Source organism: Erithacus rubecula (assembly GCF_903797595.1).
Source record: "Erithacus rubecula genome assembly, chromosome: 2".
Taxonomy (NCBI): domain Eukaryota; kingdom Metazoa; phylum Chordata; class Aves; order Passeriformes; family Muscicapidae; genus Erithacus; species Erithacus rubecula.
In genome coordinates this window covers 66,907,491-66,928,294 of record NC_136685.1, presented here as the reverse complement: position 1 = coordinate 66,928,294, position 20,804 = coordinate 66,907,491, and the positions used below count along the sequence as shown (strand labels likewise).

The 20,804-nt window shown below is 40.4% G+C and overlaps 1 protein-coding gene and 1 long non-coding RNA gene across 2 annotated transcripts in view; one reads left to right on the top strand and one right to left on the bottom strand.

Moving 5' to 3' along the window:
* The window catches only part of LYST (lysosomal trafficking regulator), a 75,167-nt gene extending 59,241 nt beyond the window's left edge, over positions 1 to 15,926 (bottom strand). Inside the window, exons 1-4 of the mRNA XM_079298467.1 lie at positions 15,796 to 15,926; positions 3,031 to 3,115; positions 1,642 to 1,840; positions 675 to 765 (exon numbers count right to left, since the gene is read on the bottom strand). Of these exons, the coding sequence (XP_079154593.1) occupies positions 675 to 765; positions 1,642 to 1,833 (283 nt within the window). The 5' untranslated portion in view covers positions 1,834 to 1,840; positions 3,031 to 3,115; positions 15,796 to 15,926. The remainder of the gene's footprint in view (positions 1 to 674; positions 766 to 1,641; positions 1,841 to 3,030; positions 3,116 to 15,795) is intronic.
* Positions 15,927 to 16,252: 326 nt separating this feature from the next.
* LOC306798458 lies at positions 16,253 to 19,171 on the top strand. Its single transcript, XR_013773356.1, has 3 exons — positions 16,253 to 16,434; positions 16,780 to 16,913; positions 17,837 to 19,171. It is a non-coding gene; the product is annotated as an uncharacterized lncRNA (long non-coding RNA).
* Positions 19,172 to 20,804: the final 1,633 nt, after the last annotated feature.

Genomic DNA, 20,804 nt, shown 5'->3' with positions numbered 1-20,804 from the left:
AACATCTTAAAACCTATTTACACAACAGCCTTTTAAACTAACCCTGAAAAAGCCACTAAGCTGTCACAGAATAACAAAAATATTTTTTTAATTCCATCACGCTTACAGAAACATGAAAGAATGATTCAACTGAGCAAGCAGGAAAGTTTATTATATAAAAGCTCTATGAAACTGGCCCTTTAAAGACTCCAAATCTGCAAACATTAACAAAAGCCTTCAGTTTGGAGGAGTTTCAAATAGGAAAAAAAAAAAAAAAAAAAAAAAAAAAAAAGGCTGGAAGATCTTGTGTATGAACCCTTAAACTCTCTCAAACAGTCAGGTAATTTCATTCACTTCATTCTCTTTCTTTTACCCTCTGGAAGGGAAAAGAACACACCAGACAAATGTAAGAGCCCAAAGTGAAATATAAAAATCTGACTCAGACCATTGCCATTTCTCTGTCCAGGTTTTACACAGCAACAAAAGCATTGCCTTTCACACTGACCAAAAGCCTTTACCTTCTCTGCACAATTTTTTGGCATTTTTAAAATTTTACTTCTCTGCAGAATCCACATCTCCATTCCATGTTAGGGGATATGTGCTAGAATGAGCTACTCTTTAGTAGTCCTAGGCTCTGTAGTAAAACACAAATAACCTTCTTTTATATGTTTAATACTGTAAGTGATAAAACATACCTATTGCTTTTTCTTCCTGGACAGGGATTTTCCACACCAATGGCAGAAGGGACAGGAGGAGGGTCAGAAGTTCTTCTCGACATGTCAGCTCCTATGTTCAGTACAAAATAAAAAAAGATCTTGTACTTCAAAAAAATAGATTAACCTTCTTTATTTTACCTAGTTTTTCACCATTCAGTTCCTTATGCCTTTCTGCTGTTCTAAGCACTGAAAAAAATAATCTAACTACAAAGAGTGCTATAATCATTAACTAGAGCCAATCAGAGAGCACCCAAGATATTTATTACACCTCTGCAACTGTTTCTATACAAAGCTCTCCTAATCTCCCTTGTAGAAAGAATTACTCAAAAAAAACCCCAGAAAAGTCAAAAGCACAAAACTTAGTGATTTAAAGAAGCCAAAATGAAGCCCCAGACAAGTTTGAAACTTTGTTCCAAAAATATAACAGCAAAAATATGAAACCACAGAATAACCACTAAAAAACCTCCACTCACACTGGGATTCTAATACTGATACAGTAAGAACTTCAGTGCAGAGAAGAACTGTAGAAAGCACACAATTCAAACAGAATCATTTTATGGAATGCTTTGCAGCACTAACAAGATGGTTTCAGTCCTAAAGATCAGCAACTTTCAAACACAAAAAGCTGACTCAAGCATTTTGGTACTTTACATGATTCTGGGACACTGAAGTCTCTTCTCCTCCCACCCAGCTACTGCACTTGAGCTTCACACATGCCTTAGTCAAATATGAGCTGGCAAATAGGTCTATGATTATCTAGTTTTCCATGTTGTATTTCTGCTGAAGGACAGGATGCAACTACAACATATCTTTTCAAATTTCTAGTCTTCTGAATAAACTCATGCACTCTCCCTAAAAAGGAAAGAAAACCAGCACCAAGAACAAGACAGACGAATCCACACAAAGCTCAATACAAAAGTTATAACCACTTAAGAAAAGCTACTACCTGATCAATTATTGAGTTCAGAGTGGTAAGCAAAATAAATCCACGGCCTTGAACTAAGTATTGTCCCAGTGCTGCCATATGAGTTTCTTCTTCTTCATCTTCCTTGGCTTCAGTCCTCTGTACCACTGCATTGCATAGTCTGTTGACATCAGTCAAGAATTCCCGTGCCAGTGAGTTACTGGCACTGCTCATGTCTGAGCTGTAAGTAGAGGAAAGTACAGAAATTAAATCCATCAGAAAACACATTCCTTATAGACAAAAGACTGGGGGAAAGAAGAGAGCGTTTCTCCCATGTTTCTCACTCCCTCCAAAAGACAGTGTCTGTTGGCCTGAGAAATCAATATACCCATGGAGGGTAGAAGGGAAAGAAAAGAACAAACTTAGAGGATTTCAGGCTAATGGCCCAGGACCCCAAACACTGATTTCATAAATCAAACAAGAAAAAGCCTGCACACAAGCATTCCCTCCCACTGCATAAATGAAAGTTAATTACATTGTCCCAGCTTTTCTTTGTAACCTCTATGATAGCTTCAATATTTCTCTGCTACTAAAAGGTATTTGACCTGAAGCATATGTGCAAAACACATAGTACTGACAACATCATACAGAAAACATTCTTTAATAGTTTATTTGAACAATATCATGTTATTTATTCCAACAGTATGCAGATTGTTTAAAGGGGAAAAGAAAAAAATTTACTAAGTTCAGATAATTGTGGGAGTTGCAAAAGTACAGTTGCTTCAGATTTACAGCTAAACCAGACAGTGTTTTCCTTCTGGCATAACTGAGTGGGCAGCAGTCACTACTAGTGTGTGCATAATTCAAGAGACAATTCTGCTGCCATTGTTCAGAAGGAAATACCAAAAATATTGGTTCTGTTTCCCAAACTTGTTAATTTTGCTTTGGATGCTCAGCACTAGAACATGGAAAAACATTTAAACAAGACATGAAAAGCAAAACTCAGCTGTAGAAAACTCTCAAGAGGATCACAGAAGAAAGCAAAACAAAAACAATTATCAGTGATGGCAGCTATGGAAACAAGATCATTTAATCCACATAAACCTCACTTAATGAGTGCTACAGCACATTTAACTCCTATTTCTGTATAAACAGCTTAAGTAAAAGCTTGAAAAGGTCAAATACTTTCATCATATCCAAGCACAGAATGTGCAAAAAAAAAAAAAAAAAAAAGAGCCAAATAACTTTCAAGGTAACATTTAAATATAACAGATGGATTAATATGCAATTATTAGGTAAAAAATAAGACCTTGGAAGTAAAATCAAGTTTGTTTATACTAATGGTACAGAAAGCTCCCTCTAGTAGCAAAACTGCAAACATTTATACATAATACATATACATTCACTGCAGAAGTAGCAAAAATCTCTTACCAGAATCACTTTGCCAGTTTAACACATTTATCTCCTATCTGGAAGGACAAGCAAATATATTCTGGAAATACCACTCTTGGTTCACCTGTTTTTAAAAACAGAAAAATATAATGGTTAATATTTTTAAAAGTTATTTTATGACTTTGGAATTTGAAATTTATTTTATGAATTTTGAATTTTTGAATTTGAAATTTCAGAGTAGTCCTTGAGGGTTTTTTGAGCTTTAAAGCTCTGGTTTTCACTTTTAGCTTAAGATTGTGCACAATTGAAATTCTATTACAGAGAAAATAATTGGCATACATGAGATAAGTTAGTATCATAAAATCCATTAGTTTGTAAAATGCAAAATGAGCTAGGTACACAAGTTTAAATAATTCCCTCAAGAAACAGGATGAGGTTTTAGTCATCACTACCTGCACATATAATAGCTGAAGAATTTGCAGCTCTAGGTACACATGAGGGATAGCAGGAGAACTGAATTATGCAGTCAGGTGTTGATGTAAATGCATCTTAAATCTGTCCTAGTCTGTCCTGACAGAATACCAAATACCAATTCTCTACTACACTAAGCACTGCAGAAGATGTAGTTAATAAAACCTGAAAATCTGTCAGTGGAAAAATCTTCAATTGGAAATTTATCACTGGGAATGCAAAGGGTAGTAACCAAGAAAAGCCTCAAAAACATTAAACTACTAAAGGTCTCTAGGTGAGCACTCAGACATTTATTACATCCACACTAATATTTGTGAGGGAAAAAAAAAACAAAAAACACTACAGATGGGGACAGGAAAAAAAGGAAAGAAAAGCACTAAATTCATTGATTTAGTATTCTCAGATGGCAAGTAAATAAACATTTCAGATTAAAGTTATGATGAGCATGAACACTACATGACAGACTTCCTTAAGGAAAGGGAGAAACACTATAGGTTACCCAAGCAAGCACCTAATAATTGGCCTCCCTTTGACTGCTAGGAAACATTCCATCCACAGTCTCACAAAAAAACTAACTCACCCAGTCAGCTAATAGACACAATTTATTGAAACAGGATAGTTTAAGCAGCTAGTGGTTTTGCAGTTGCACCAAACTAACGGAGACAAGCTGTTCATCATGTTTTTGTGTCCTTCCAGCTGACACTTCAGTCTCCAGGTTTCCTGCACTGCTTGCCTGGTTATGTAGATTCAGTACACATTGCCATATTCTATCAAAAGGGTGGACTCCCAACACCAGTAGCAAGTCCAATTTTGTTGCCATTAACTCAAAGACATTAGGCATATATTCTTAATACAGTAATTTAATATAGAATGTGTAAGGAATTAAGATGCTTTGATTCTACAGTGCAAAAATAAAAAGCAAAGAGATACTATGCAGAATAATGGGGCACTAATTTTAAGACTTGTTTCAACAAGTGCCAGCTAGTTCTGAGTTGTACCTATTTCTTTTTCAGCAATGAAGATTTGAAACAGATAGACAGCACAAACATCTTTGGAAACAGTTTGTGATATGACCTAACTAAGCTGTATGGGAGCAGAAAGAAACCTACTAGAACACTGTACACAGTCCCAACGAGACATTAACAGTTTTACAGTTCTGAAATACACTATGTGTCAGAGTTTCATATAGCCAGCTCTTAAAAAAAAGCACCATTTCATTTGCTAGAAGAATATGAATATCATATTTCATAAAAATCACCCCTACTACATAGTATTTACCCATAAAAGGAAAAAAGCCATAAGTTAATAAAAAATAAAAATCACTTAACTGTGAATAATCTGATCTTCTGCTGCCCTTTACATGCCCATTTTTGCATCATGCTCATAATTCAACCTGTATCATGTCTACCCTCTGGCCCCTTTGTGCACCACCTCTCAAGGGAGTTATTCCCTATTTACTTTTGTAGTAGAAATTTATTTCTTGCACCTGAAAATTGCATTTTCTCAGAACTTCTTTCCATTTTTATGAAGTTGCTAATCAACTGAACATCTTAGAGTATAAGACTGTCTTGTACTTAAGTGGACTCTGTAAGAAAATACCAAAATTGTCCTCAAAAGGATGGAACTCAAAAATAAGACCAAATTAGTTATCTAGTGAATCATTAATATATTAAATTTGCATCATGCTAATGATTAGATGTTACCTCTTACAACAGTAGTATTTGTGGAAAGAAGAAAATTTAAAAAAAAAGCATATTCAGAACTAGTATTCTGTATATTGGAGTGAACTGGCCTTTTCCTTAGTTGTTTCCAGCAATACATTGCCCAGAAGGGCCTGGAATGTCCAGTAAACAGCAGCATCATGATAAAATACAGTACTAAGTCAAAAGCCCATAATACAATACAGTACTAAGTCAAAAGCCCATAATATAAGTTTATTACTTTTAGAAAGTGTTGCCCAACAGCTACAGCAGGAACAAGAGAACTAGATAACACATAGCTACAGAAAGTTGTTAATTTATTTACCTTCCCTAGTTTTCTGTTTACGTAAGAGATAAACACTGACCAGACATGGCAGGGCTACAAGCCCTTTTAAGTACAGATTGCAATGAAGTTGCTTTTTCAGTAGCTATTAAAATAGCTTTCTTTTTTTTTTTTTTTTTAAAGAAAAATCCTTAGTTTCTAAAAGGCATTGTGCAATAAAGACTTTTCTGGCCTCTAGTTAAAAACTTGTACCCTTTTCACCCATTCTCTATAGTAAAGTATATATAGAAGTCACTTCTGGCCAACAAATACTACATTTAGTTCATACGGTATTTATTCCAATTAGCAAATGTTTATCCCAGCCTCATTGCTCGTGCTTAATGTTCATGCTCTGGAGAGCATTCTTGTTACATTTTCAAGGATTTTAGCATTAATATATCAATCATTATTTAATCAGATTTAGTCTGGGGTTAAACTTCCAATTTAAGCTCAAGCTTCTGTTAGCAGAGGACGCATACATAATGAAGAGCATCAGCATCTTATTAACACTAAGACACTCCACAAGAGGCTGCTGCTATTGCAGCAAAGATTGTCAGGGTTATTGCAGACACTAAGTTTAGCTTGTTAGTGGCAGACAGCAATTTTGATTGTCTGGTTAAAGAACACTAACAATTAAACTAAGAAACAAAACCTCTGTGCAAACTGGGGAGACCAAGTGCATGAGAGCATGCTATAGAGAAATACATTATCTAGTCTAGCCTGGAAGGAAATGGGAAGCACAGTGCTGCCTTGAAATCTGCACGTGGTGGGAAAATGCAAGTAAAGGCTCAAAGTAACACACCACCAAAATCAGCATTCTTCCTTTTCTGCTCTTTTGATATGATTCAAAACTTCACAGAAGCTGGAAATAAATATCCAGCTGACATTGCCAAAATAGGTTACACAGCAGGAGCAACACACAGACAGAAAGAAAACAGGAACCTGCAGTTTAAGCACAGCATCTCTGAAAGCTTGAGACACTTTGATGCTTAGCATTACTGATGCAGGGCAATCAGCCAAAAGAATAGCTTACAAAACACAGCCAACATTTGCTAACCATCCAACAACTCTGTCAAAAACATGAGCAAACAAGAACAAAACCAAAACCTTTTAAGTTTGGTTCATTCTCAAAACAGGCATCCCAGACAACACTCCAGCTCCACAGAAGACCTCCTGCTTAATATTTTCAACCACTTTCTGCTCTGTCCTCTGCTACTATGTACTAACTATTCGAGGTTACAGAAGATTACATGCTAAGGCAGTTCTGCTCTAACCATGACACTTCACATGAAAAAAAATCAACTTCTCAACATATAGAATTTATTATAAGACTGCAGGTAGCTGTCATCTTTTTTGGCTCAGTGCTATTTCTGACCAAGTATTTGATTTCATCAAGGAGTTCAGTAACCAGCTTTTACCCTTACATGTAATCCACTAGATCAATATTATTTCTGAAGTTATTTGGAGTTTTCTCTCCCAGAACAAAGAAAAATGTGAAAAACAAAAATGCTTGGCATGTTTGGATAAATAACATATGCATTGCCTTTTTAACAAGCCAGGGAAGTATGTCAAGTGCACAAGACAGTAAACAAGTATTATTTTAATGAACCTGCAAAAGCATGGTGAGACCATCAGAGTAATGATGTTTCAGTATATACAAGCACGTTGATGTCTGCATAATCTTAATATTGCCACCTCATGTATTAACTCCCACCTCACTTAAGAGGGATGTCTTGCAACACCCAAAGTTTGAGAGTGCTGCTTCTACAAGTATTGTAAACCTTCTATAAGCACATTGTTTACTTGTGTTCTACTGCCATGGTACTACACACTTAATCCAAGAAGTTCAGTGCTTATACAACCTAAGAATCAGGAAATTTCTACCTCTTGTGGATGTGCAAGCATTGTATCTTACACAGAAAAAAAAATTAAAGGAGGTAACTGTGCTTACTGAAAAAAATAGTCCTTAGAGAAATAAAAATACGCATTTTCATGTTTCATATGGTTAGGAAACACTGAGATGATTGCTAAACTAGCAAGTGCTCATGTAGGTAGGAATGCCAAGGGAAAAGAACCAAATGAGATCAGACAAATAATAGGCCAGGTTTGTTCAAATAAAAGGAGCAGGTGCTTTCCAAAATACCTGTCAGATATATAGATAAAGATAGATATAAAATCAAGTCAAACATACCCAAGGCTACAGACACTTTGAGCTACAGAAGCATTAGAGTAGGTGCAGGCAGGTCACCTTCTCAGAAACAGTTTCAGAGCTGTCACCCTTCTTATCAAGACCCAGACCTGTGGTGTACCACACAGTGAAATAAGAAAGAAAAGGCCAAACCCTTGCTTACTCCCAGACTATAATTTCCCATGGATTTTCAGGCCTCAGGTTTTTTTCTGATACTTTGAAATCAAACTCCTGGGTCTTTGGGCACAAAGGTTGTTGCAGACTACACTTCTAAAACTTGGTCAGAGTATAGTTTCAAAACATAACCTACAATGTATTTGCTAAAGTTTAATCAGCTTATATATTCTGACCTGTCAGTGTTCATGTTTTCTCTCCCCAACATGTTTCTAGAATTTCACTTCTCTAGCATAACTATTGGTGAAACCAGCTCTAAATGATAGAACCATCACTCAGAGCTATCTCAGATTAACATGAACACATTCTTGTTTACATACAACAATACACACACACTCCAAGCCCCCAGTTCATGCTTTGCTGTTCAACAGTTTCCAAAGTGTCATCTTGGGACATTTTTTCTCACTAAAATTCAGCAGGTTCTCAGGTTCTGCCTTGAGTTATAAAGAACAATATTCCAAGTTAACAAATTATCAATAATTTCCTCCTTTTCGTGGCTGGGGGAAATACCACTGAGCCAGAACTAATGGCAAAGAACACCACAGGCTAGCTGCATATTAGACAATACTGCTTTGAGACAGTTTCTCAACTTCATGAGGAATTATATTTAGTCATCAAACAATATGAAACACCTGTGAATACATTCTTGTCAAGCCAGAAATCAAGCAAAAAAATGAAAGATGATTCACCTAACAAGATAAAAAGTACAACACTAATGAAAGACAGGCTCTCAAACAACCACCTACACTGAAGTTAAACATTAGCCCTGTACATATGCTATACTCAATTTTATGCTAAGGTTGTGGTCTTATACTATCCAGAGCCATTAACTACAACATAGTTGTTAGCCAAATTAAATTCATTTCAGTTCATTTAAAATTTTCATATTTCAGATGACTGCACACAGGCATGGAGAGTAAGCATTCCTTACAAGAGGCATGGGGAAAGCTGGGGGCCTTAAAGATAATCATCACAGCACTAACTGTGTCAAAAACAAATATGCCTGCTATCATGGACATCAGCTAAAAAGCACTAAAGAATACAAGGCTGCTACCAATACCATGAAAATGCTGGCAACGAGCTTTGTTAGCAGAGTTGAAACTAGGATCTCTTTCAGTTCTTATCGAAAGTGTCAGAGGCCAACATCTCTGCAAATGCATGGTACTAAAGGAAGGAACTGACAAATATTCCACCACAAGGCAGAATCTATGAAAGATCAGTAAGTTCTTACAAAAAGAAAAATGAAGGATGAAGATGATCTGCAAAACATTTGGCAGTGGCAAGGCAATGCTCCTAAGCAAGACTTTCTCAGAACACTACTCAGAGGGCTAACAAGTTCTCCACTAAATTAATATATATATAAGTAGTACTCCTAAATACCTTCTTCCATACTGTAGGTTTGATACTTGAACCACAGAACAAGCAAGCCTTAACAGTCATGTCTACACAATAACAACTAAATCTAAAGATCAAGACAACATCCACAGACTGCAAACTGAAAGGAAAGCAGCAGGCTACTATGGCAGGTAAGACAGAAGGTCAGTGCCAGTGTCTCCAGTACTGAGCCCACAGAGATCAGCCCTGCACAACCAGGCAGACTTTGTGATCTCCTCTTATGTGAGCCCACAGTACTGCAAATAGTGTGGCCCCTGTGACTGCAGTTGGGGCCACAACACAAGTATGAAGAACACCCTGCATTTGGAACAACAAATCTGATCAAGTCATGACCTAGAGGATGATACAAAACTTTTTGTAACTTATAATCTTATACACTTTGATTGCACCAACACCTGGAGAAAGAGAAGATTTCAGCACTCTTGAGTGCTTGAAGCACTCTTACTGAAAGGATATGAATGAGTAAAACCTACCCTAAATGAAAGCTTAGTAGTTAGAAGATTGAAACTACAAAGTGCTTAAGGTAAGTTTTGACACTGTGACTAAAGTACCCACTAAGAGCAATTAAATAAGAGGGGAAGATAAATGATCAGAGATTTAAAAAAAATAAAGTCATGGATGGACTGAAGACTAATTCCACTTGTGAATCTTTAAAACCAATTGTGAAGTTGGTATTTGCTATTAGCAGTCAGATGCAGACAAAATAGCAGGTAAACATTTCTAAAAGTGGCAATTGAACAAGTCACCAAAATATCTGAGAGTTACATATACTGGTATTTCTGTTAAGCTCAGTATGCCAGCTTCTTTACAAAGTGAAATAGCTTTGATGGTGTTAGGGAAGCAGATCCTGTATTTCTCCCAGGCTTTACAGCAAAGTGGCATTCAAAACAAATGCCCCTCTTGCACTGATGGACCCGGATGACCCAGTCAACATTCCAGATAACTACAGGCAAAATGACTCCCATCATCTCACTTTACACAGCTTTACTCCAACAGGAATACAAATAAAGAACAGCTAGGATTTTTGACTTATTTTTGAAGTTTAAGCAGTACTGCAAATTAGAGTACAGATTCCAACAGAAAAATTATAATTAATAATTACACTTTGCTACATATAATAATGACCAAAAACATGTTGTTTCTCAATATACCTATTACTAGATAGACAAACTTTAACAAATACTGAATCACAAGAGAAAACCTTTAATCCATTCACAATAGAAAGAAAAAAATAGTGCCATACTAGGAAGCCCCCAATTATAAATGTGCATCTCTCATGAATACACAAAAAAAAAAGATTTTACACTGCTGAGATGCATGAAGTATGCCAGATGAAGGTACATATGTAGCCAAGTAGCATTTTCAGTAAGCAAACATAATATGATAATTTTTGCTGCAAATACTAAGGACTTAGCGGGACTCCAATAATCAAATTTGCTTTGTAACTGATGTAATTTAGGCTTCTAAAAATAGTTCTGGAGTAATTAGGAGTACCTTCTGGAGTGAAAAATCACCCCCACATTCCCTCCAGCATTTCCTCTATATATTCAGACACATAAAGGAAGTTTTCTGCTTAGCTTTGATCTTTTCTTAACCGAAACATGCAAATAAAAAATGAAACTACATATTCCTCACTGACTCAAATCTCCCTGTATCATTGAAAGATGCAAGTAATACAAAGAAAAGTGATAAAAATCATGTAGCACACAGTTTTACACATAAGGGCTTTTGCTTTGTTTCCTCTACAGCAAATTATAAGAATGATTGATGTCAATTCTTGGAAATTAAGATTAAACTCTTGCCTCACAACAGAAATAATTCCTCCTAATATTTCCTCTTTGGAAAACAGAAAGGTTTTTCTCTACTGTCAAAAGCTGAAAAAAAATCAGAAACTCCCTCCTCCAACCTCACAGTACTTCATATTCCTGTACTTTTCCACGGATCATGGTGATAACTTCTAACTGAAGCCAAGCAGCTCAACTTTCTGGGTGTGGGAAAAGAGAGCAAAGAATTCATAAACATAGAATTAGCTGAGATTGTCAGAGTGGCTGAGCAAGCATCTGACAGACACGGTCTGACAGGCACGAGTCTTCCAACCATCTTCTGCAAACCATTATTCGTGACTTGCCTTCCATTTCCCACCTTTTAAATTATCCAGGAAGTGCAGCAAAGCTTTCATAGTGTAATTGAGAGTAATTCCCACAGTACCTCAGCATACAAACAAGTGTCACAGGGCAAGCCCCAGATGCCTGCAGGGAGCTACACAAGCTCAGAAGTGCAGGAGACAACCCTTTCAGTCCTCCCCACTGCAAAAACTCATCCACAGTAAGAGCAGGCAGTAGGGAGTTATTTATGGGGGAGAAGCTGACTAAAACAGAAGACAGAGAAGCAGAAGAATAGAAGCCCTGGCTACTTTGTAACACATCAAAAACCACAAAATCCATGAGGTACAGAATATAAAGGAAGATTAAATGTTCAATAGTGACTAAAGAATAAAAGCTAGGGGAACTTTAGAGACGCATCCAAAACAAAGATACAACAGAAGTTCCAGCAGGTACAGGCACCAAGATACAGCACTATTCCAGGACTTCACTACATGGATGACAATATAACACACCTATCCCTTTTTCAACATTCATGAGCTAATGAATTTCACAGGGTTTTTCCCCACCTTGCTCTTACTCAGCATAAGATTTAAGATTTAATCTATATCTTCACAGAACACTTACCTAAGAAACGCACGAGAAGACTCACACTTCTACTTAAATAATTGGTACAAAAAACCTGACTTCCCAGAAACAGATTTTAATCAGACCCCAGACTACAAACATGAATAGCCAAACATGAAACATGTAAAAGCAAACATGAAAGAGCCAACAGCTTACAGCAAGAGAAAACTCAAGATTACACACAGCCTTCTCCTTTCTCATCACACATTCCAGTATGACTTCTGTATAGAGTGCTCCATCTGGAAGCAAGACTTCACTTTGCACTAATTTCAAAGTCCCTGAGAGCCATGTTCAAATGCAAGACCTGAATTTAAACAGAGGAAAAGAAAACCTGGTGCCTACCATGCTGCTTTATTAGTTCTTCTCAACAGACCATGACAGAATCAGAAACCCTGCTGAACCTTAGTAAAAGCCCACATCTCAAAATGCAGCTAGGGTAGAGTTAAACAAGACAGCACAGCCCACCTGACAACTCATGACTAGCAAGAAGGTGCTTTTGTTCTTCCCCAGCAATTCTTCTCTTCCTCTTACCTCCAGGACTGCACTCATCCAGTTCCTTCCTGACATGGCCCACCCAGACCGTTTTGCAGAAAACTAGCTTTTTCAGCTGGAGTTGTTGTTTAATTGCCATACTGAGGGATCAGGCAGTTATCACTGTCAGTGAAGGGAAGGCTGTGCTGGGAGATTTCCTCTTTCAGCAGTAAGAAGCTGCTCAATCAGCTTAGCAAGCTCAGACAAACCAGTCCAAATCACACAAGAGAAGGAGTCTCAAGTCTCTGCTACTTGATCTAGTCCCAGGTGTACCATCCTCACATCAGTGCTGTCACAGGAACCAATAGCAATGACAGTAGCTCAACTACTTGACACTATCTAAAGGCCCATGAACTTCCAGCAAGGAATAATTTGCCAAAGTACCTGATATTCTCATAACCATCTCAGAGCTGGAAAAGAAAGCAAGAGACAAAGCAATCCCAGGCATATATACATAAAGGCCTTCCACCACTGCATATTACAATCCTTTTCTAACAATATAATCCAATTTTCCAACAAGCATAGCAAAAAAGAGGTAACACAACAGCTACTACAGTTCCTAGCTAAGGAAGCCCACAGAGCCAGACAACTCCTCAAAAAGGAATAAAACAGGTACTAGTGTGCTCTTGTCAACAACAGCTGTTCACTGCAAAGAACTGCAATTCACCCACAGAGGATGAGCAAACTTGTTCTGGACAGCACTTCCAGGTGCAGCAGAATCCTCTTACAAAATCATCAATTCACCCTGCATTCCCTCTGCTCCTTTCTGCCCTCAAAAGACAAGTATCAAAACTAGTTTTGCTTCAGATTTCCTTCATGGGCAGTATTATCTTATTTGAAAAGAGACCACCATGGCAATAGCAAAGTTATGCAACTATGAAGGAAATATTAAATTACCAGCTGAAAGGGTGTACAACTTCTACTCATAAGGAAGCACCATGGTCTATTACAGAAATCACTGACAACAGAAATAGAGAGCTGAGCTTCCTGAAGTGCTTGTTCATAGAATCACAATATTTGCTTATGCTCTTTGACCTCGACTGAAAAGAGAACTGTATGAAAGCAGTGACTTACTTTCAGTAAGTGTTGAGAATGCAGTTTCTCTTTTCCACTGCTTATATACCCAGTGTCCAACTTTCCAACAGATCCTATACTATTGTTCAAAGTACTCCCAGGGTCTTTCCTTACTATCTTAAGCTACACCAACAACTGATGTGGTGACGTGAAAAACCTACCAGGGACTACGGTAAAGGAGGAAGCAAAAGAAGCATCAAGGGAGAGCCTTAATTAAATGGTTATTAAACTTACAGAAAAACTTCTTACAATCAAACATTTTTGATGGAAATCTGTCTTTGAGTATGGTTAAAAAAATTCACAGGGCAAGAAAAAAGGGAAGGCAGGAAGTGAGTGACATCAAAAAAACTCCTCTCAAGAAATCTGTACACAGTCTAATAAACCAAGTGACAACTGACTTCCTTTGGCAAATGGCTTTGATTTTATAAGTAAAGCATTGAAAACTACATGCTTTTAGCTTGCAAGTTTCTGTCCAAAGAACAAGGAAGAACAACTAAATTAAAACAGCCTAGAAAAAGATGGGTTTCTTTTCCTTATCTATGACAGTATACGAAAACAATATTTTCCATTCACTCAATTCGAAACATCCACCAGAAATCCTCAGAGCCAGTAAACCACAGATTTCCTAAAGCATCTGAGAGGACGCTGTCTTCTCTGCACTACTGGGCTGTGTGCCTACAATACAGGCATAAAGGAGACTCAAGAATGTTTTCCTGAGTCCTTACCACACTGTAGCTCCATTACGATAAAAGCTCTATGCAGACATGGTCTCCTGTCCAAGTAAGCAAAATCTGATCCTTTCTTCAGGAAAAGTTAAATGTTCCAGACACCTCTTTTCTGCTACCTGGCACAAGATTATGATACACATGACTAAAACAGATAGTTGTCTCACCAACACATCAGCAACAGTACACAAGCTTGTGTCACCAGCTCCAAGTTTCCTGTGGATCCTTATAATGAAGTCTTACTGATTCACACGGCACTACAAGCAAGAAGAAATAAAAAGATAAAAAGCCTGCTATCCAGATTTTCTTCTTTACCAAGTCCAACACATTTACAACCACATTATACGCTTTTCCAACTCCTAGGACATGACATTCAGCCTGATCTTCTTTCTGAATTTCTTCAATTGCTCTGCTTTCTCTTATGCAAGAAGTTTTATTTTCACTTCCAGTGATGCACTTGCTTTTCTTGCCTTCTCCCGACACTGCAGATATTAGTAACAGGTAGCCCTTTAGTTTCTCTGGGGATATCAGACAATATCCAATTCTTAGACTTTTGCTTTTCTCTCGGAGAAGTGCCTTTGAACATTCTCCCTCAATCAAAGAATATGTTGAGGAGTTCCCATCGCTCCTCTCTCCACTCATTTTGATGCATGTTTTTGGAAAGGGGCAGCTCAGGTGCTGAAACGCTGCGACTCTTGCCTATTCCACGTTCGCCAGCGTTATCGCGTTTCCGTGAACAGCCCACACTTGCTTTTCTTCCACCCTTATCTGCACGCACGCCTCGCTGACAGCACAGGCTTTGTGTCCGCGCTTTGCGCCAGCGCCTCGCGGAGCGCTGCGCGGGTGCCGCAGGGGCGCGCACTGAGCGGCCGGGCTGGCGGGGACCACAGCGGGACACCGGCCCCAAGCTCCCTGCCCAGGCAGGGTCATCCTAGAGCTCGCGGCACAGGATTGAGTCCAGGCGGTTCTTGAACATCTCCAGTGGGGGAGACTGCACAACCTCTCCGGGCAATCCGTTCCAGCGCTCGGTCACCCGCGCAGCATCCCGGTAACGCGGGAGGGGGCGGAGGAGAACCCGCACGCACCGCCTGGACACGCACACCATGTGTTAAACGTCGCCTTTCGGCAGAGGCCGAGGCCTCACGTCAGCAGGGACCGCTCCGGGCCGCCCAGCGCCCGCCGCCGGCCCGGGATCGCTCGGCCCGAGCCCGCGGCGCCCCTCCCGCCGCCGCCGGCTGCCGCTGCCCGGGAGCCCGGGCCGGGCCGGGCCCGCCCGCGCCACCTCCGGCGGCTCCTTCCGCCTACTCCTGCCGCCGCCGGGCTGCCCCAAGCCGCCAGCGGCATCTCCAGGCGACTGCAGCGCCACTGACAGCCCGCCGCGGCTGCCGGCCCCGGCCCGCCGAAAGCCGCGGCCAGGGCCCGTGCCGAGCGCCCTGCCGCGGCCCCGCGCCGCCAGGCGAGCCCCCCGCCGTGGCGGTGCCCGGCCCGCCCTTACCCGCTCCTCTCCCCGCCACAGCCGGCGCGCCCGGCCGCCCGCTCCGCTCTTATCCCGCTGACAGCGTCCCGGCAGCCCATGGCGGGAGGTTCCTGCCCGGCCCCGCCGCGCCGCCCGCCCCCGTCTCCCCGGCAACACAGAGCCCGCCCCGCCCGCGCCTCCGCCCGCCCCGCTCCAGCTCCGCCGGGCTGGCGGCGCAAGGGCGCTCCGGGAGCGCCGCGGCCAGCCTGGGGCTGCCGGCTCCCCCTGCTCCTGTGCTCGGGCCGCCACAGCGCCCGGCAAGTGCCTCACGGGCAGCCGGCCGGCCTGCAGCTCCTGCTGGGGGCCCGAGCGGGCGGGAGGTGCTCCCCTAAGCCGGTTCACTCCACCGCCACCACCAGCACCCTGCCCGGCTTGAACGTCAATATTAAAAACGCCCTCACATGCGTGTCACGTACCCGTGGCCACCCTCCCGCTGTCCCCGCGGCGCTGCCTGGGCTCACGAAGGGCTCCGAGGGCTGGCGCTCTGCTGTGGCGTTTGCTCGCAGTAAATCCCTGGAGCAGCTTTAGGGCTGCGGAGCTGGGCTCGGGCGCTCGGCTGGAATGCCCAGCACGAACGGCTGCCCTGAGTGCGGGTCCATCAGCTCCCTGACAGAACAGGTTCGCGTAGGCAAATAAATAAATAGTGAGCCTTGACTGCACGCCGCTGCTCTCGCTGCTCTCAGGAATTCACCTTGCATGGCCAGGGCACTCAGTAATTTTATGAAAGTAAAAGCTATACGGTACAGGCAATGTTAATAAGAATATGCTTCATAAACTCATGCATGCCTAGCTTTAGCATCACCGTCCTTATTCTAGAAATCAGAAAAATGTATATACTAAGGGTGCCCAAGTACATCCTTTCACATCCTTATGCCTCTCCGTGGTCCATCAGCCTCCTACTCCCTGACCTTTGCTGCCTTTTCTGGTGAGGACCGTGTAATTGCATTTCACTTATCATCCCAGGGCCTGCTGGCTACCTTGGTGTCATATTGGCTTTGTAAAACTTAAGCCAGGCTGCCTGCAAGGATTACACGGATGGTCAGAGCCAGATCTTGGGAATGCTTCAAACAGCAGGATCCCAGGACCCACCTGCCAAAGTAAGTTTAGATACACACGAGGTAACAGCAGTTAAGTCTTGCAAATATAAATTTCAATCTGCCTGTACACCCTGCTTCTCATGTTTTTTCCTATGGCATCTACTTATGGCCATCTTTCTTATTTTTTCCCTTGGCACCTGCTTTTGGCTATTGCTCATGTTTGTGCTCACCTTTTTGACAGGAAACAAGCAAGCTATCCCTGTCAGATGGGTACTGGGTTAAACCCAGTTCTGGGGTATTCCAAGCCAAGAGAGCAACTTCCTGCAATGACCAGCTGTGAAGACCCCAAGACTGTGCCTTTTTTCCAGGAATTAAGCACCTAGGCAACACTTCTTCACCCAGAAATTGCTTAAATCCCTCAAGAACAGCAGTTCTAGGCAAGCACCACCAGCATTCCAATAGAACAGGAAGGAAGGGAAAGGAGTCTGACACTGCTTTTCTGCTAAGCAAGGTTACACAGCACAGTCACCGAGCTGCAGGTGTGGGAGCCCCAGTGACTGCCCATGTCTCTGCTTAGGTGCCCACCCTTGGGAAGCTCAGAGAGATAAGTGGCTTTCAAAGGCACCCAAGCCTCTGCAGCAGCCACAAAGAGCTTAGGGGAAAAGTGGTTCAATCATTGCCCTGGAGTTTAGATGACAGTTAGTTGCTGACTAAATTCAGGCAGACTAAATCCTACTTTTAAGCCAGTTTATTTTAAACTCCTGTGGAACATGGTAGGATTCAATCCAGCCCATCCCATCTGGCATTGCAGCTGCTGGAGAGGAAAATGAGCCAAGATTCCCAAACCCAGACTCAGGAAGTCCTTGCCATAATAATGGTCACACAAATCCTCTTTACTTCCTAAGGCTGAAGAGAAAGAGAAGCCTCTTCTACCTCAGAACCAAGACTTCCTGTTTACTGAAAAGACTTTATCTTTCTTTCAGATCTTACACGTGCCAGACGATGACTGCATGTGCGTGTCCCTGCTCACTGCTGACAGCATCCTGAAGGCAGAGGTTTCTACTGGCCTCTTCCATGAAACTCCTGCCTGCCAATACCTCCAAGGCTCTTTCCTGTTCCCTCTGCTGCTGCCCAGTTTTCCTCAGAAGCAGATGTAGGACAGAGCAAACACAGTGCTTGCCATTTGCACATTATCTAGGAGATCAGTGAAGCTAAGCAGGCTGTACATTGCCTTGCGTGATTGTACAGCAAAACTGTAACAGCAGCAATGAAAATGGAGACAATGGCCAACAGCACATCAACTCACCCTTAGAATATCAGATTTTACTGTGCAAAGAATATGAACAGTTCAGATTGATAACACAAATTTTACTAAAAATAAGAGTTTTCAGGAGAGAATTGGCCATCATGTACAAACATCGGAATGAATCTTCACAAGGCATTTACTAAAATCTTTAGAAGGGAAGTATGCCATAGCCTAAGTAGAAGTGCACTGAACAGTTATCATGTGTGTTACAAAAAAATTATAAACTGTTGGACTGAGAAAGATAAGCAGGGACAATTAAAGATTTTATCAGAACGATAATGTTTTTCTCACTTGAATGCTTCAAAGTAGAACCTTTCAGCCCACGCAGATTTATTAAATAATTACAATAATTAAAGATCCTGCACAGATGCAACACTATGCCTGCTCTTCAAGTCAGTTTTTCAGTAAAATACTAAGCATTCTGAATTAATTTACATCAATATAAATTTGTAGCACCTCCATGAAAGTAAGTAGAATGACACCAGTTCATACTAGAATAACTTCAAATAAAATCTGGTTCTTCTTATCATTGGTTCACTGATGACTCCCTCTGTCCTACAACAGTACCTGAGTACAAAGAGTATCCTTTGAAGTTATTCAGCATAATTCTTCCTGGGTTTCTACTATAATTCCTTCTCTTCTGCATAGATGGAGAAGATAATAAGATGGAAAGCAAGGAGCAGGAATACAAGTGGTATTTCCCTACTGTTCTCCTGAACAACAGAACAAGCCCCAGCACTGAGACCAGCACAGATCTCACTGGTACTCAAATTCTTCAGTGTGCGGTATTAATGTTCACAGAGAGTGGATGGAGGTCAATGGTTCCAAAATTTTAGTGTTCAGTGAGCCACTGTCCATTCCTGGAATTTCTTAAGTACCCATTAGACATTTTTCAATTAAGCTCTATCTACCCTCATCATAAAGATTTCAGCTGAAAGCCTTGAAAAGGTAACATAATGTAAGGCCTAGATTTTGTTAGCCACTTTTACAGTCTCTTTTTCTCTCCTTTCCAATGAATTGTACCTATCTTGGCCAATTTACCTGTCTTTTAATGATATAATAAAAACAATACTTAAAACTGTGGAGTAATTAATATAATATGTGATGTGTCTTAAGTCCATGATCTTAAATTGGAGTGGTTTGTGGAAAGGGCATCTTTTGTCAGCTGAGATGAGCAGTCTTTCAGCAGGGAATGAATAACAGTCTGTTTTCCCAAGGAAGCACATTACTCCTTTATTCCTATACTACTTTAAAAAAATCAAAAGAGTTAATAAAATAGAAAAAACAGTTTTGCACTTAGGAAATAGAGGAATGGTCTAAAAAACCATTTAAAAAATACTAATCTAGGTGTGGGTCTATCTATATCATGAGGAGAAACAGTCTCTGATTATCTACTCACTTCCAGATCAATGTTGGAGGAGTAAGCTGTTGAATGAATTCAAGGACAAAGAAATACAGACTGAACACTCTTCATGTTTGCATTCTTCATGTTTGGCTACAGTGGTATAGAAATACCAGAGAGAAAAGAAAAACATTATCTTGTAGGTAGAAAGCAAAGGTGAAATTATATGCTTCCAGAAGGGTCTTAAAGCACAGGAGTTGTGGAAAGTCTTCCCTAGTTATTTATAATCCTTGTTTAGGTTTGCTTACTGCAAGCAGGACTTGATTTCCAGTAATGCTTGATTTTTCATTGCAGTTATTCCTGGGCAGCACACTCTGACATTAGGATGGTTTCACTGATGGTTCTAGGGCCCATTTCCAGAGCAGAAGAGGAGGTAGCGAGATAGCCTGGTGGAAACATATTGCATCACACCTAAATTTGTTCAATGTCTAATCTAGATGAAAGAATTAAAATGTACTTGCATTATTAGTTTTGAATCGGTGAATCTACTTGGACCAGCCTTGGATTTTCCATTTAGAAGGAATTAATCCAGTTTAAAGTTTATTCAAAAACAGCTGTGGTAAATCACTGGTTACAATGTATGTTGAACTAGAGTTAAATTACCTTTAGTGCAGTGAGTTTGGACGATGTAAGAAAACTTGATTTATGCAGAAATTTATGCAGATTGAAGCTAGAATAATTCCCACTACAAAGAAGGAGAGAAGCCTTATGAGAAATCCAAATGGTTCAAAAATATATAGGCAGGACTTTGAGTCTCAATTTGCACCTGCTCATGGCTTGTAGATGCATTAATTATACCAGTCATGGTCTCTTACAGTTACACATTGTCATGTGTCTAACAACTCACACCTGTTCTGCAGTAAACAGTCAGCTGAAGGATGTGGCCTTTAAGTTGGTTCAACAGGTGAAACTGAGACAAAATCTCATTAAAAGCATGTCAGACTGCAGTTTTCACATGTGCTTATTGCCTTTAGCTGGATCTACACCCCATAGAAAAATACCATCTTCCTAATCCTCTGCAAAAAGCATCTCTGCAGTTCTCAATAACATACATGCTTTATATGATCTTGTCCCAATTAATGCTATGAAATTGCATAATTCACAGAAAGTAATATTATTTTTTAAAAACTTCTTTTTAGTGGTGGTTCATTGGAAAAGTCCTAGCAATTTTCATTTTCACCTGTTATCTACCATTTCTGAATTTTTGCACTGCTCTTCTTGAAAAAATAAGATTGTACTTTGG